This window comes from Salmo trutta, chromosome 17, assembly GCF_901001165.1.
Source record: "Salmo trutta chromosome 17, fSalTru1.1, whole genome shotgun sequence".
In the NCBI taxonomy this organism is placed as follows: Eukaryota; Metazoa; Chordata; class Actinopteri; order Salmoniformes; family Salmonidae; genus Salmo; species Salmo trutta.
In genome coordinates, this window is record NC_042973.1 from 7,466,545 (window position 1) to 7,481,706 (window position 15,162).

Sequence of the window (15,162 nt, forward strand, 5' to 3'; positions counted from 1 at the left end):
TGAGCTTGTCTAACCCGTTCACAGGATTGATTAACTCAAGGTTTCAAGGCTCTCCACCGAGCTAGGTAAATCTGCTTTTAGTTTTAATGCACCGTATTGCTGGAACAAAATGTATGATGTTCTGGTGCCATTGAAAGCAATTGAAAGTATTAATTGGTGACTTATTTGTGGACAAATGTAACTGTTTTTCTGGGTGATTTGTGACGTTTTATTTGTGCTTGACAGTCGTGCCGTCTTCACGACTGTGCTGGCGTGTGGACCATGATAGGTCCTTAGTGATGTGGACACCGAGGAACTTGAAGTTTCGACCCGCTCCACTACAGCCCTGTCGATGTGGATAGGGGCGTACTCGCCCCGCCGTTTCCTGTAGTCCATGATCAGTTCCTTTGTCTGATGATGTTGAGAAGTTGTCCTGGCAGTGTCACTGACCCCTTCCCTCTAGGCCAGAGATGGGCAACTTTGACGGGGGTGGGGCCCACAAAAAAAATCTGAAATCATGAGGTGCTGCAGTTGCTCACGGGTCTGCATACCCCCCCCCCATCGTTGTATTGTCAGCAAACTTAATGATGGTGTTAGAGTGGCCACGCAGTCATGATTGAATAGGGAGTACAGGAGGGGACTAAGCACGAACCCGAGGGGGACCCTGTGTTGAGGGTAAGCGTGGCAGATGTTGTAGTTGCGGCCCATCAGGAAGTGCAGGATCCAGTTCCAGAGGGAGGTGTTCAGTCCCCGGGTTTTGAGCTTAGTGATGAGCTTGGAGGGGACTATGGTGTTGAATGCTGAACTATCGTCAATGAACCGCATTCTCACGTAGGTGTTCCTTTTGTCCAGGTGGGAAAGGGCAGTGTGGAGTGCAACAGAGATTGCATCATCTGTAGATCTGTTGGGGCGGTATGCTAATTGGAGTGGGTCCAGGGGGTCTGGGATGATGGTGTTGATGTGAGCCATGACCAGCCTTTCAAAGCACTTCATGGCTACAGATGTGAGTGCTACAGGGCAATAGTCATTTAGACAGGTTACCTTGGCGTTCTTGGGCACAGGGAATATGGTGCTTGATACATGTAGGTATTACAGACGGTCAGGGAGAGGTTGAACTTGCCAGCTGATCCTGGTTACCTGAGTAAGAGTCCTGGTAATCTGTCTGGCCACATGGCCTTGTGAATGTTAACCTGTTTAAAAAGGTCTTTCTAACATCTGCTACAGAGAGCGAGATCACACAGCTGGTGCGCTCATGCATGGTTCAGTGTTGCTTGCCTCAAAGCGAGCATAGAAGGAATTTAGCTCATCTGGTAGGCTTGCGGCTGGGTTTCCCGTTGTAATCCATGATAGTTTGCAACCCCTGCCACATCCGATGAGCATCAGAGCCAGCAGAGTATGATTCGATCTTAGTCCTGTATTGATGTTTTGACTGTTTGATGGCACATCGGAGGTCGTAGTGGGATTTCTTACAACCGTCCGGATTAGTGTCCCACTCCTTGAAAGCAGCAGCTCTAGCCTTTAGCTCAGTGCAGATGTTGCCTGTAATAAATGGCTTCCGGTTAGGATATAAACGTATGGTCACTGTGGGGAAAATGTCGTCAATGCACTTATTAATAAAGCCGGTGACTGATGTGGTAAACTCCTTAATGTTATCGGATGAGTCACAGAACATATTCCAGTCTGTGCTAGCAAAACTGTCCTGTAACTTAGCATCTGCTTCATCAGACCACTTCCGTATTGAGCGCATCACTGGTACTTCCTGTTTAAGTTCTTGCTTGTAAGCAGAAATCAGGAGTATAGAGTTATGGTCATATTTGCCAAATGGAGGGCGAGGGAGAGCTTTGTATGCGTTTCTGTGTGTGGAGTGTAGGTGATTGAGTTGATTATTTAATTTTTTTTTTGCCTCTAGTTGCACAAGTGACATGCTGGTTAAAATGAGGTAAGACGGATTTCAGTTTCCCTGCGTTAAAATCACCGGCCAACAGGAGTGACGCCTCTGGATATACATTTAATTTTTTTGCTTATGGCCCTATACTGCTCGTTGAGTGCAGTCTTAGTGCCAGCATTGGTTTGTGGTGGTAAATAGACAGCTACAAAAAATATAGATGAAAATTCTTGGTAAATAGTACGGTCTTCAGCTTATCATGAGGTATTCTCCATCACTAGGGAGGAGAAGTACAGAGCTGGAGTGAGAGACAGTAAATAAGAAAAAGAGAGAAAAAAGGAGATGGTTTGCTTGGAGAGAGAGCAAAACAGAAAAAAAACGATGAAAAAGAGAACAAGAGAGTAGGCCTTGAAATCCCTCAGCTTTCATAACCCGACGCCTTACGTAAGTAAGCCTGGCAGGCTGTGCACACAGACGTGACCCCTGCTCTTCGCCAGCCCACCCCGTCCCAGCCCACTCCCAGCCCACCCCCTGTCCTAGCCCACCCCTTCACTCACCGTCCTAGCGCAACCCCCACCCACCGTCCTAACCCACCCCGTCCTAGCCCAACCCCCACCCTCCGTCCTAACGCACCCCGTCCTAGCCCAACCCCCACCCTCCGTCCTAACCCACCCCCCACCCACCGTCCTAACCCACCCCGTCCTAGCCCAACCCCCACCCACCGTCCTAACCCACCCCCCACCCACCGTCCTAACCCACCCCGTCCTAGCCCAACCCCCACCCACCGTCCTAACCCACCCACCGTCCTAGCCCAACCCCCACCCACCATCCTAACCCAACCCCCACCCACCATCCTAACCCACCCACCGTCCTAGCCCAACCCCCACCCACCGTCCTAGCCCAGGTAGCTGTGAAGAGTTACACGATACACCAGCACCAACGCACGGCACTCCGTTGGCAGAGAGAACCCACAGTGCAGGTCCTAAATGCTTTTCTTGTCTAGCACTCACCAGATCCGCAATCGCCGACTGGTTACTGGTAGCACCCCTCCCCAACACCTGGCCTGCACCTTACGTCCCTGAGTACCACAGGATCGACCAGCCGTATTCTGTGACCAGGAGGTGCAGCAGCCTCAAAAGGCCTGGGTGCCACGGCCGCAGGTCCAGCCGCCACCGACTCGTGGAGTGGCCACAGGTTAACCCGGTGCACCAGCCAGTGCTTTGGCCCATCAGACAGCAACCAGGACTTCAGTATGTCCAACCAGGAACGAAGCCCCGAGCTCCAGCCAACCTTGCAGCCCCCAGCACGCATGTCCGTCCAGCAGCTGCCAGAGTTGGATCTTGCCACCCAAATCGATTGCACAACGGGCATCCATTCACATGCCCAGGTTGCCGCCGGAACCAACCCGGCCTCCACCGTCGCCAGAGCCACACCCAGTCCTATCCAACCTGCTCCAGTCAGCCAAACCGACGCCAGTGGTGCAGCCAGATCAGCAACTGCCAGTGCCCAAGCCTACCCGCGACAGCTACAGAGGCCCAGATTGTTCCAGCACCTAGCCCAGCTCCACTCCGCAACCTGCAGGACCAGATCCACAACCACCAGTGCCCGAGCCAGCCCCTCAATAGACACTCGAGCAGACACACCAGCTGGTGTCTCTCCTGGACCAGACATCACTGGACTCAACACTGGTGCTAGTCCCTACACTACCCTCTGTCCTCGCAGACCTGCTTGGCCTGGATCTCACGCCCAAGCGGACTCTACAGTCAGAGTCCCAGTCGGCGTCCAATCTAGCACCTAAGACTTCACCGTCTCTCCTGGACCTGCCAGCATCACACCAGATCGCAGTTCTGATTTCGATGTCCACTGCCGTTCCTGGGAACCAGTTCAGCACCAGCCTGGGTCTATCATCCACTCCTTCACCTACTGACGCCTCAGCACCTGACCCAGCTGGAGACCTACAGCAGCATGGACACGGACTGTCCCCACTCCTGCTGGACGACCCTGCCTCATGGACATCACGATCGCCTTGTCCCTCAATCCATTCCACCAAAGGGTGACCTTGTCCCTCACTGCCCACTCCAACCATTCCACCAAAGGGGTGACTACATGGGGATGTGGGACATTCCTCAGTGCCCTACAACCACCGGCCTTCAATGGGCGGCCAAGGGGACAGACACACAGCCATGCTCGCAAAAAATGATTTGACTGAGGGAACATGTACTACATCCATTATGGACCCTATACTTTCTATTATTAAACCTTCACTGAACCCCTCTCTCTGGCTAGGACATAGAGACAAACTCTGACTTTTCTGCTGTGGCAGAGGGTACCATCCCCACCTCAGACTGACCCCCTTGTCCAGTGGCAGAGGCCACTTCACACCTCTGTGTTAAGGACCAGTTCGCCAGGGAACACAGTCCGCTGACCTGGTCAGCCAATCACAGGCCCTATCTAATGGGGTAACAACCCCATTCCTACCTGCAATTTAGTTGGGAACAAGGGTGCAGAGAGACTACAGGTCAGAAGAACTCTGCACCACCTCAACACAACTCACCACTGGACCCTTCCTACAAGGACAAGCCTCCGCCCTGGATTTCCTAAATCAAATCAAATTTTATTGGTTGCATACACACGTTTAGCAGATGTTATTGCGGGTGTAGCGAAGTGCTTGTGTTCCTAGCTCCAGCAGTGAAGTAATATCTCACAATACACACAAATCTAAAAGCAAAAGAATGGATTTAAGAAATATAGAAGTAAGGTCTAGCATTGTGGGAGTCCGCAGTATAAAAATACAGTAGCAGTCAAACGTTAGGACACACCTACTCATTCCAGGGTTATTCTTTATTTTGACAATTTTCTACATTGTAGAATAATAGTGAAGACAAACTATGAAATAACACATATGGAATCATGTAGTAACCAAAAAAAAGTGGTAAACAAATCAAAGTAAATTTATATTTGAGATAATTATTTGCCTTGATGACAGCTTTGCACACTCTTGGCATTCTCTTAACCAGCTTCATGAGGTAGTCACCTGGAATGCATTTCAATTAACAGGTGTGCCTTGTTAAAAGTTCATTTGTGGAATTTCTTTCCTTCTTAATGCGTTTGAGCCAATCAATTGTGTTGTGACAATGTAGCGTTGGTATACAGAAGACAGCCCTATTTGGTAAAAGACCAAGTCCATATTATGACAAGAACAGCTAAAATAAGCAAAGGGAAATTACAGTCCATCACTACTTTAAGACATGAAAGTCAGTCAATGGCGTAAATGTCAAGAACTCACCCAGCCTCAGAAATTGCAGCCCAAATAAATGCTTCACAAAGTTTAAGTAACAGAAATCAGGACTTCATGGATGAATTGCTGCAAAGAAACCACAATTAAAGGACACCAATAATAAGAAGAGACTTGCTTGGGCCAAGAAACATGAGCAATGGACATTAGATCGGTGGAAATGTATCCTTTGGTCTGATGAGTCCAAATTTTAGATTTTTGGTTCCAACCCCCATGTCTTTGTGAGACGCAGAGTAGGTGAACGGATGATCTCTGCATGTGTGCTTCCGACCATGAAGCATGGAGGAGGTGGTGTGATGGTGCTTTGCTGGTGACACTGTCTGTGATTCATTTAGAATTCAAGGCACACTTAACCAGCATGGCTACCAGAGCATTCTGCGGCAATACGCCATCCCATCTGGTTTGCGCTTTGTGGGACTATCATTTGTCTTTCAACAGGACAATGACTCACCACACCGACAGGGTACTATAGTGTTGAAGGCTGAACTTTAGTCAATGAACAGCATTCTTACATCGGTATTCCTCTTGTCCAGATGGGATAGGGCAGTGTGCAGTGCAATGGCAATTGCATCATCCGAGTTCAGTTACCTTTGCTTTCTTGGGTACAGGAACAATGGTGGACATCTTGAAGCATGTGGGGACAGCAAACTGGGATAGGGAGAGATTGAATATGTCCGTAAACACTCCAGCCAGCTGATCTCCGCATGCTCTGAGGTTGCGGCTAGAGATGCCATCTAGGCCGGCAGCCTTTTGAGGGTTAACACGCTTAAATGTCTTACTCACGTCGGCCACGGTGAACGTGAGCTCACAGTTCTCGGGAGCGGCCCATATCGGTGGCACTGTGTTATCCTCACAGCGGGCGAAGAAGGTGTTTAGCTTGTCTGGGAGCAAGACGTCGGTGTCCGTGACGTGGCTGGTGTTCCCTTTATAATCTGTGATTGTTTGAAGACACTGCCACACACGTCTCGCGTCTGAGCCGTTGAACTGCGACTCCACTTTGTCTCTGTACTGACGTTTTGCCTGTTTGATTGCCTTACAGAGATCATAACTGCACTTTGTATTCGACCATATTCCCAGTCACCTTACCGTGGTTATAAATGAGGTGGTTTGCTCTTTCAGTTTCGCTAACTGTGTGTTAGTGATTTTATGGTCATTCATGCTCTGTTACACCAAAAACTTCCAGTAGTCCATCCTACTTCTTGTTTGTCGTGTTCGCCGGTGCAGTTGCACCTATATCTAAACCGGCACCTCTATCGCAGTTCACCACCAATTAATGATGCTCTTTTTCAATGGACGTTTCAACAAGAGACTGAAATGAATGATTCATCATGGACGTTTCAACAAGAGACTGAAATGAATGATTCATCACGGACGTTTCAACAAGAGACTGAAATGAATGATTCATCACGGACGTTTCAACAAGAGACTGAAATGAATGATTCATCATGGACGTTTCAACAAGAGACTGAAATGAATGATTCATCATGGACGTTTCAACAAGAGACTGAAATGAATGATTCATCATGGACGTTTCAACAAGATACTGAAATGAATGATTCATCATGGACGTTTCAACAAGATACTGAAATGAATGATTCATCATGGACATTTCAACCAGAGAGGTTAGTAAGAGAGCAAGGCAAGCATAGCGATGGAAAACAAGCTCTTCACTGAGGGGGGGGGGACACACACAATGGCCTAGCTTAGAAGCACAGACATGAGTCAGCCCTGTTGCCAGCTGTGTGTGGGTCACCTCACAACCCATGACCTCATTCTCATTAGAAAGCCATGGTAATCTTGCTGCTGCACATTCACAACACAGTGCACTTATCTGTAGTTCTAGTTTGGCCACTGGACCACAACTGGGCCCACTACTAATCTGCGTCCCAAAATGCACCATATTCAGTACATACATTTTGACCAGAGAGAGAAAGAGAGATACTGTATTTCATTGGTTATACTTTAACTAGTGTCAATAGCAGTAACAATTACAGGGTATATGTATCAGTCGACATATTGAGTCCTGTAATGAACTGCAGGGATTTGTAAGCCTGTGATTAAACATTTGCATTTGACAGAAAGAAAATGACCCTTGTTGTACCCACCTTGAGTCCATCGCTGGGCAGCCGGTACCCAAAGCGTGCAGGCAGGTCATCAAAAGTACCCGTTTTGTTGTCAAATGTGTACTGAAAGAGAAAGAAAAATACAAATCACATGTGGAGTTAATAACTAATAGTTCTTGGTCAGTCAGTCATTCAGTCTGTCTGCGTGTCTGTCCACCCGCCCGTCTCTGTCTCTGTCTGCGGGGACTCACGGCAGAGATGTCGGCCTCAACGGGCAGCAGGTTGAGGAAGGCGAAGAGCTGCACGGTGAAGATGGTGTAGATCTGTGTGGCAGACAGCATCAGCATCCCAAGGGAGAGCAGCATCTTGCATTCCGCGCTGTGCCAATCAACTGACACACACCTGCGCAGACACACACACACGGACGGACTGTCCCAGCACTGGAAGCTCTCACACCTGCAGTGTACGTACACACACACACACACACACACACGATTGTCAATGTCTGTTGGCCTACGTCTGCTCCCAGCCTCCCACAGAACAAACACCCCAAAGTTCCACTGGAAAACTGGAATTATATAACCCATGAAATCTGGTGTGACCCTGCTCGGTTCTGAAATAAGACAGTAGTGAATTTGTCATTGATTCATGCCTAACACACTTACACAAACACAAGATTGAAGTAGTTAAGCCTACTAGCTTGATAGCAGAGTTGGGGTTAATTCCATTTCAATTCTGGAAGTACACTGAAATTCCAATACCATGCAATTGTTTCAATGAGGAACATTTGGAATTGGGTTTATTTCTGAATTTACTTTAATTGAACAGTACTGGGGCCACGCCCCATATATAAATTGCCTGGCTCCCTACAGGGGTGCCACTTTGGTTTTAGAAGTGAGGGGGACATGACCCCCAGATCCCCCGTCAGGTTCTCTCCTAGAATTTTTGGGGTCGTCTAAAGCTAACTTCCTGCAATTACACAATCCAACGAGCCGTCTCTATTTAGAGCAAAAAGTAATTAAGCTTGGTAAGAGATCATTATTAAATATGTTTAAGTGATTAATAAGACTGAATTACCTTTGATCTAGTTCAATAATAAATATTGTATTGCACCTTTAACCAAGACTAACAAATGAACAACACTTGAAAAAATAAAGACTTTTGATTGTCTTTATTAAGACATCGTCTATATCAAATTTCAGCCAAAGCACCCAGCCAGCCCGACCCCCACCAGTCTAGTCAAAAAAAAAATATATATATATATATATATATAAACTCTCCCAACACAATTTCCTTCCTAGTTCCCTCCCACCTTACATTTTTTAAATTCCCAAGGGAAAGGTTTGGAAACAAAAACATTAAAAACACATACACCTCAAATATACATTAACACACAGAAACAGCAAGTCCTCCATATAATGAATCTCATAGGACTAATAGTACTGTAGAGCTCTTTTTAGTTGCACACAATATAGCTGGGTCACCCCGTCCTGCCCCTAGGGGTCCACCACCCTGCAGCGCCCCAACCTAACACTAGAGGTCGACCAATTAATCGGAATGGCCGATTAATTAGGGCCGATTTCAAGTTTTTATAACAATCGGTAATCGGCATTTTTGGACACCGTTTTATGGCCGATTACATTGCACTCCACGAGGAGACTGCGTGGCAGGCTGACTACCTGTTATGCGAGTGCAGCAAGGAGCCAAGGTAAGGTGCTAGCTAGCATTAAACTTATCTTATAAAAAAAACAATCAATCTTAACATAATCACTAGTTAACTACACATGGTTGATGATATTACTAGTTTAACTAGCTTGTCCTGCGTTGCATATAATCGATGCGGTACCTGTTAATTTATCATTGAATCACAGCCTACTTCGTCAAACGGGTGATTTAACAAGCACATATGCGAAAAAAGCACTGTCGTTGCACCAATGTGTACCTAACCATAAACATCAATGCCTTTCTTAAAATCAATACACAAGTATATATTTTTAAACCTGTATATTTAGTTAATATTGCCTGCTAACATGAATTTCTTTTAACTAGGGAAATTGTTTCACTTCTCTTGCGGTCTGTGCAAGCAGAGTCAGGGAATATGCAGCGGTTTGGGCCGCCTGGCTCGTTGCGAACTGTGTGAAGAACATTTCTTCCTAACAAAGACCGTAATTAATTTGCCAGAATTGTACATAATTATGACATAACATTGAAGGTTGCGCAATGTAACAGCAATATTTAGACTTATGGATGCCACCCGTTAGATAAAATACGGAACGGTTCCATATTTCGCTGAAAGAATAAACGTTTTGTTTTCGAAATGATAGTTTTCGGATTTGACCATATTAATGACCTAAGGCTCGTATTTCAGTGTTTATTATTTTATAATTAAGTCTATGATTTGATAGAGCAGTCTGACTGAGTGGTGGTAGGCAGCAGCAGGCTCGTAAGCATTCATTCAAACAGCACTTTCCTGCATTTGCCAGCAGCGAAAACAGCAAAAAACAGCACAGCATAAACAGCATTGCGCTGTTTATGACTTCAAGCCTATCAACTCCCGAGATTAGGCTGGCAATACTAAAGTACCTATTAGAACATCCAATAGTCAAAGGTATATGAAATACAAATGGTATAGAGAGAAATAGTCCTATAATAACTACAACCTAAAACATCTTACCTGGGAATATTGAAGACTCATGTTAAAAGGAACCACCAGCTTTCATATGTTCTGAGCAAGGAACTTAAACGTTAGCTTTTTTACATGGCACATATTGCACTTTTACTTTCTTCTCCAACACTTTGTTTTTGCATTATTTAAACCAAACTGAAGTTTCATTATTTATTTGAGACTAAATTGATTTTATTAATGTATTAAGTTAAAATAAGTGTTCATTCAATATTGTTGTAATTGTCATTATTACAAATCGGTATCGGCGTTGAAAAATCATAAATCGGTCGACCTCTACCCAACACACCCCACTCAGCTTTAGGACCTTAGTGAAACATGAATTTATTGGTTTTGGGGGTGTTAGGCCAAGACTAGAGTGACAACCCACAGGACTGAGCAGCCCAGCAGCGAGGGTTTGCCTAAATAGGTATCTCCCCTGACGAGGGCATGTTTTCAATATAGACTCCTTTAACCGTACTGTATTCCATATAAGGCATCCAGGCCTTATGAAAGTTCCCCAGTATACCCTTCATCTAGTAATAAATCCAAGCTAACAATACATAACTTGACATTGTGGGAGGATAACCAATCTTCCAATGAATGGCAGTGCATGTCTTAGCCACTATAAATGCTAGGTTACACAGTTTCTTCAGATAAGTCTCCAGTATCAACATATCCAAGCAAACAAAAACAGGGAGAAGAGAGAATCTGTAGACATGCTGAGATAAAAGAACATACTCTTTTCCAGAATTCAGCCAGCCTTCACAAGACGATAACATATGCAAATATACACCTTTTGTGTTTTACACCTCCAGCAGAGGAATGACATTTCTCAGTGCATGATATTCAGTTTCACTGGCATATAGAACGTTCTATGGATGGTCTTAACCTGCAGTAATTTATGTCTGAGATGATATGAACATGACTGGGCATTCAAACATATCTGTATCCATTCGTGTATCATCAACGTCAATAGCTTCTACCAGGTCTTCCTCACAGTTTTGTTTTGTGTCATCGGGAAAAGCCTCTATCAACCCTTGATACGGTTTGGAAATCAACTTTAGAGGTTTGTCAGACTGCCTTAAAATAGTTTACATCTCTGAAGCTTCTTGCTTGTCCAGTGTTTGCTGCACAGTAGAGAATAAAGTGTTGTATCTGCTGGTTACCTGACCCTGCTGAGACCCCTGTCACCGTCACAGACTGGTCTTCCCTGGTTACCTGACCCTGCTGAGACCCCTGTCACCGTCACAGACTGGTCTTCCCTGGTTACCTGACCCTGCTGAGACCCCTGTCACCGTCGTCACCGTCACAGACTGGTCTTCCCCGGTTACCTGACCCTGCTGAGACCATCTGATCCTCATAAGATCAGGCATGACGAAGAATTACCTTGGTGTACATTTATACATTATATTATCCAAGAATAGAATCAATGGTTCAATAATTGAAATGATCATTATTCCCAGATCCCAGACTGTTTCTTTAAACTGCTGTCCTGTAGCTGCTGTAGGTCTACCCATCAACTCAAGATGGAACTTTGTTTCATTCACTGATACTGTTAATAAACTGCAAAATTCACCGGAGCTCTGTAGACTGATCTTCCCTGGCTGTCTGACCCTGTTGGGACCACTGTCACAATCTGATCCTGCTAAGACATGATGAGTAGTGTTGTGTACTGACTATACACTAGAGGGCTGCATTCCCTTGTGATGCCTGTGAGTCCCGACAGAGATCATTGCAGCGTGGTCGGCATTGTTCATGCTGCGGATAGTCAGATTAAACTGTTGTCCCACAGATTATTTGGAAACGGTCCTCTTTCTGCTTTGTATGCGTTAGCCTAGCTATTGTATTAAAAGCACATATTAATCACACGCTCAAATTTCGCTGCTTCAACATCAGTAACCTTCCAGTTATGGACCTCCTAATTAGTCTACTACATTGCTTAGAAATAAGCCTAAATATTGATCACCCATATTTCTCAGTCTGAAAATCTTCCCCCTCCTAAGAAAGGGCAAGCTATAAGAAATAGTTTGAGAGAAAGTAAGTCTCTCCAGCTCTGCTCTCTTCAATCTACATCTATCATAGTGGCTGATCTAGCCTAGTAATACAATGTAAGAGCAATGTGAGAATCTCTGGTCATTTAAATGTACTTTTGTGCATATAGGGCATAAAATTGCTAGGACCATGGCTGGCAAGTGAGCTGCGTCAAACAAGCCTAAAATAACATTGTGGGACTGCGGGTGGGTTTGGGACCAGTTCTTGCGGTAGCAGGTTGGAGTCGGGTTACTACTGTGTCAGTGAGAAAAGTAGGGAACTAGATATCGAAACTGCCATACTGACTAATATATATTTTTTTTATTCACATTGCACTGAAACAACTAAATATCAATCTTCAATCATTTGGCTGATGGTTTCATCGTTTGATTCAGGACTAATGTGATTGAGGCAAAAACAATAGCTAACGTTAGCCAACCTTTGGTCAGCTCTCTCCCTCTCTCTATTGGTACATCAACTTGCGAAGAGCTGGCCTGGCTATAGTAGCTACTAGCTAGCGTAGCTAATTCATTCACCTCAGTCGAGAGGGAAAGAAACATTAGCTAACGTTACATGTCAGTTACAATACTAGCTCAGCACTGTGAACAAACACTAGTTCCGTTTTTTTCTGTTAAGTTAAACTGCTGTTACCATGCCAGCTACATCAGTCAGCTAAAGAGAAGCCAGTTTCTGCTCTGCTTGCTTTTACAACTCGGTGAAAGAGCGCAACACAGACACTGAACTATGCTCAACTCTCCCGGGCTCGTCCAGCCAGCCTTCCAGAAGCTTTGCCTTCACACAGCCCGTCAACCCGCTCTGTGGTGTTTGCGTGGTCCTAAATCCAGCCGGCTGAACACTCCAAACAGCATACCCTACTGCTCGGAGGCGTCCTCATGGTCCTAAAGCCCATTGTCGCGGATCACATTCCAATAATAAAAGTGGGGGTGGGGGGGATGCAATTTCAGAATGTGAGGGGCCATGACCCCCACCCATCTGCAGTGAAAGTTGCACCCCTGGCTACCCATCCACATCGCTCTGGCCAAACACATTCTGACTGTTCTGATTGGTCCCAGAAAACGGCAGTTGGGCCAGAGACAGCCTACATGATGACGTTATCAACTTTGAAATTCTGATTGCTTAGATTTGTTAGAGATGATCCAATTGCTGATTAATTTGTTTTGTACAACACCCCTCATTTTGAAGTCACACAAACGACTTCTAGGATGCCAGATTCAAACAATGTGTTACGATCAATAGAGCAGCGGAATTAAAACTCAGGGTGAGTCATCAGGAAAATATATAAAAGGCTTATCAAGAGTAGACCTACTACTGTGCCTCTCAGTGATGACAGATGCGGACAGAGAGGAAATAACATGCATTAGACTACATCAGATAGCCATACAGCATCACCAAGCGCTACTAATAACACAAAATATCTCCCCAAATATTGAATATTCATTTAAACATGATATGTTGTATGTTTCAAGGTGGCACAGGTGTGTAAAGCCACAAATAAACTATTTCAAGTTTCAAGTAGGTTGGTCCTTTCAAAAGTACGGGGACATTTGCTGTGAGATACTTGCTACAGATGTTATGATCTTCGTAAAGTAAAGCCTAAAAGTAGAAGTCATGGTATTTGTTGCAAAAGATGGATGATGTCAAAGTCATGTGGCAATGTAGTCCCATGTAATGTGACTACCCAGCAGTATGACAGATAGCGACTTTAACCACATAGCCTACTTGAATAACAACCTATTCAGTTAGCCAAGCTAACTTCTTAGCTAATATTATTCTTGTCACAAATCTCCCATCTATCTAGCTAGCTAACTTAATCATAGCCCAGTATTGGACTAAAGAGCCAAACGTTACTTCTTAGTCCAAGGACCTTAAAACCTTATATGTGCTGTTTAAAGGGCGAATTGGCTCTGGAAGCCAAAACAGCCAAATGCTCCATCTAAACGTGAATGGATTCTCCATTGCGGTACAGTTATAGAAAAATAAATCCCTGGACTTTCATATCACATCAAACATTTCACAAATGCAAAATACACACTTACTGTACACTGTTTTAACCGCTTTTAACACAGCAGCCGACAGTATTTTTCAGTGATAAGACAACACGTTTGTGGCATATGTCTTCCGTTTACACATAGTGTTTGGAAACGCAGATAGCTAATTAGCACAAGTAGTCCACTCGGTCTCCCGTCTGTTTTCCTGGAAACACGCGCTGTAACATGGAAATATGGCCATATGGAAACCATATTCCTATAAAAAGGCGTGTATCAATAAAACCTTTTGTTTTCCAAAACCGTACCGCAAGCGATGCGTCGCGGATAACATCCCCCATACAGAAAACGCCTTCGTCCAATGACTATTATGTGTAATGTAGTGGAACTGAGAGTCATGACCACCGGCTAACGTAAACACAGCTGCAGAAGTGGTAAATCGGGTTTTATGATACTAACAATATATGGCAGCTGTAGAGGTGCCAAACCTGTTTAGCAAGTCTTCTAAATATACCCGATGGAGCAAGCTACCGTTATTAGCAAGCTAAATACCATTATTAGGCCAGTTTTGCAACTCCCAAGCTTCATAGCAACATCATGACATGACTCGAGTCTAAACACCAGTGTATTTGACGTTGCTAACAGCTAGCTACAAATGCAAGTTAGCTAGCTAGATAACTAACGTTAGATCGTGGAAAGTTACCTTTGAATCAGACCGAAGTTTCCTCTGGTTTAAAAAATATGCGAATAATATTGACATTACAATAAATTACTATCTATACGTATGATCGCAACAACTTTACTCCTTTACTTTAACAAGTCAGTACAACAGAACGTCAACAATAATCCGTAGCTAGCCAGCTGTGAGTGTGAGTGTTGTGTAGAGCTTCCTCTATCTGCAACCCCCGCCCACCCCAGAGCAGATTGTTGCTGCTGATTGGACGGAATGACAATCAATCTTTCCTTTCCGAAACTGTTTCCTGAGGTAAACGTAACCACGTGATGCATGATGTATTTACAGTAGAAAAATGATCTCAAATATATATAGTCTTTGTACGTGTGGGGTGTGTGACCATGTACGCAAAGGTTTAAATTGGGTGGCTGACAGTTTGACTATGAATTCGAGCGCAAGATGTGGGAGAATAATAGCGAAGCGAATGGCGGGGCAGTGCTGGCCTGGAACCCGCATTGCTTGCCTGGAATACATTGTTGATAATATATTTTGTAAGGTTTGGTTA

General features: G+C 44.9%; 1 protein-coding gene across 2 annotated transcripts in view; it reads right to left on the minus strand.

The window, feature by feature from the left end:
• LOC115151509 (E3 ubiquitin-protein ligase RNF13) overlaps window positions 1–14,840 on the minus strand; it is a 68,615-nt gene extending 53,775 nt beyond the window's left edge. The window contains exons 1-3 of one of the 2 annotated variants that reach the window (XM_029695497.1): window positions 14,628–14,840; window positions 7,474–7,678; window positions 7,265–7,345 (exon numbers count right to left, since the gene is read on the minus strand). In XM_029695497.1, coding sequence (XP_029551357.1) covers window positions 7,265–7,345; window positions 7,474–7,587 — 195 coding nt within the window. In that variant the 5' untranslated portion in view covers window positions 7,588–7,678; window positions 14,628–14,840. Of the gene's footprint in view, window positions 1–7,264; window positions 7,346–7,473; window positions 7,679–13,975; window positions 14,529–14,627 lie in introns of those variants that run through there. The other variant, XM_029695498.1, reaches the window with a different exon arrangement.
• Window positions 14,841–15,162: the final 322 nt, after the last annotated feature.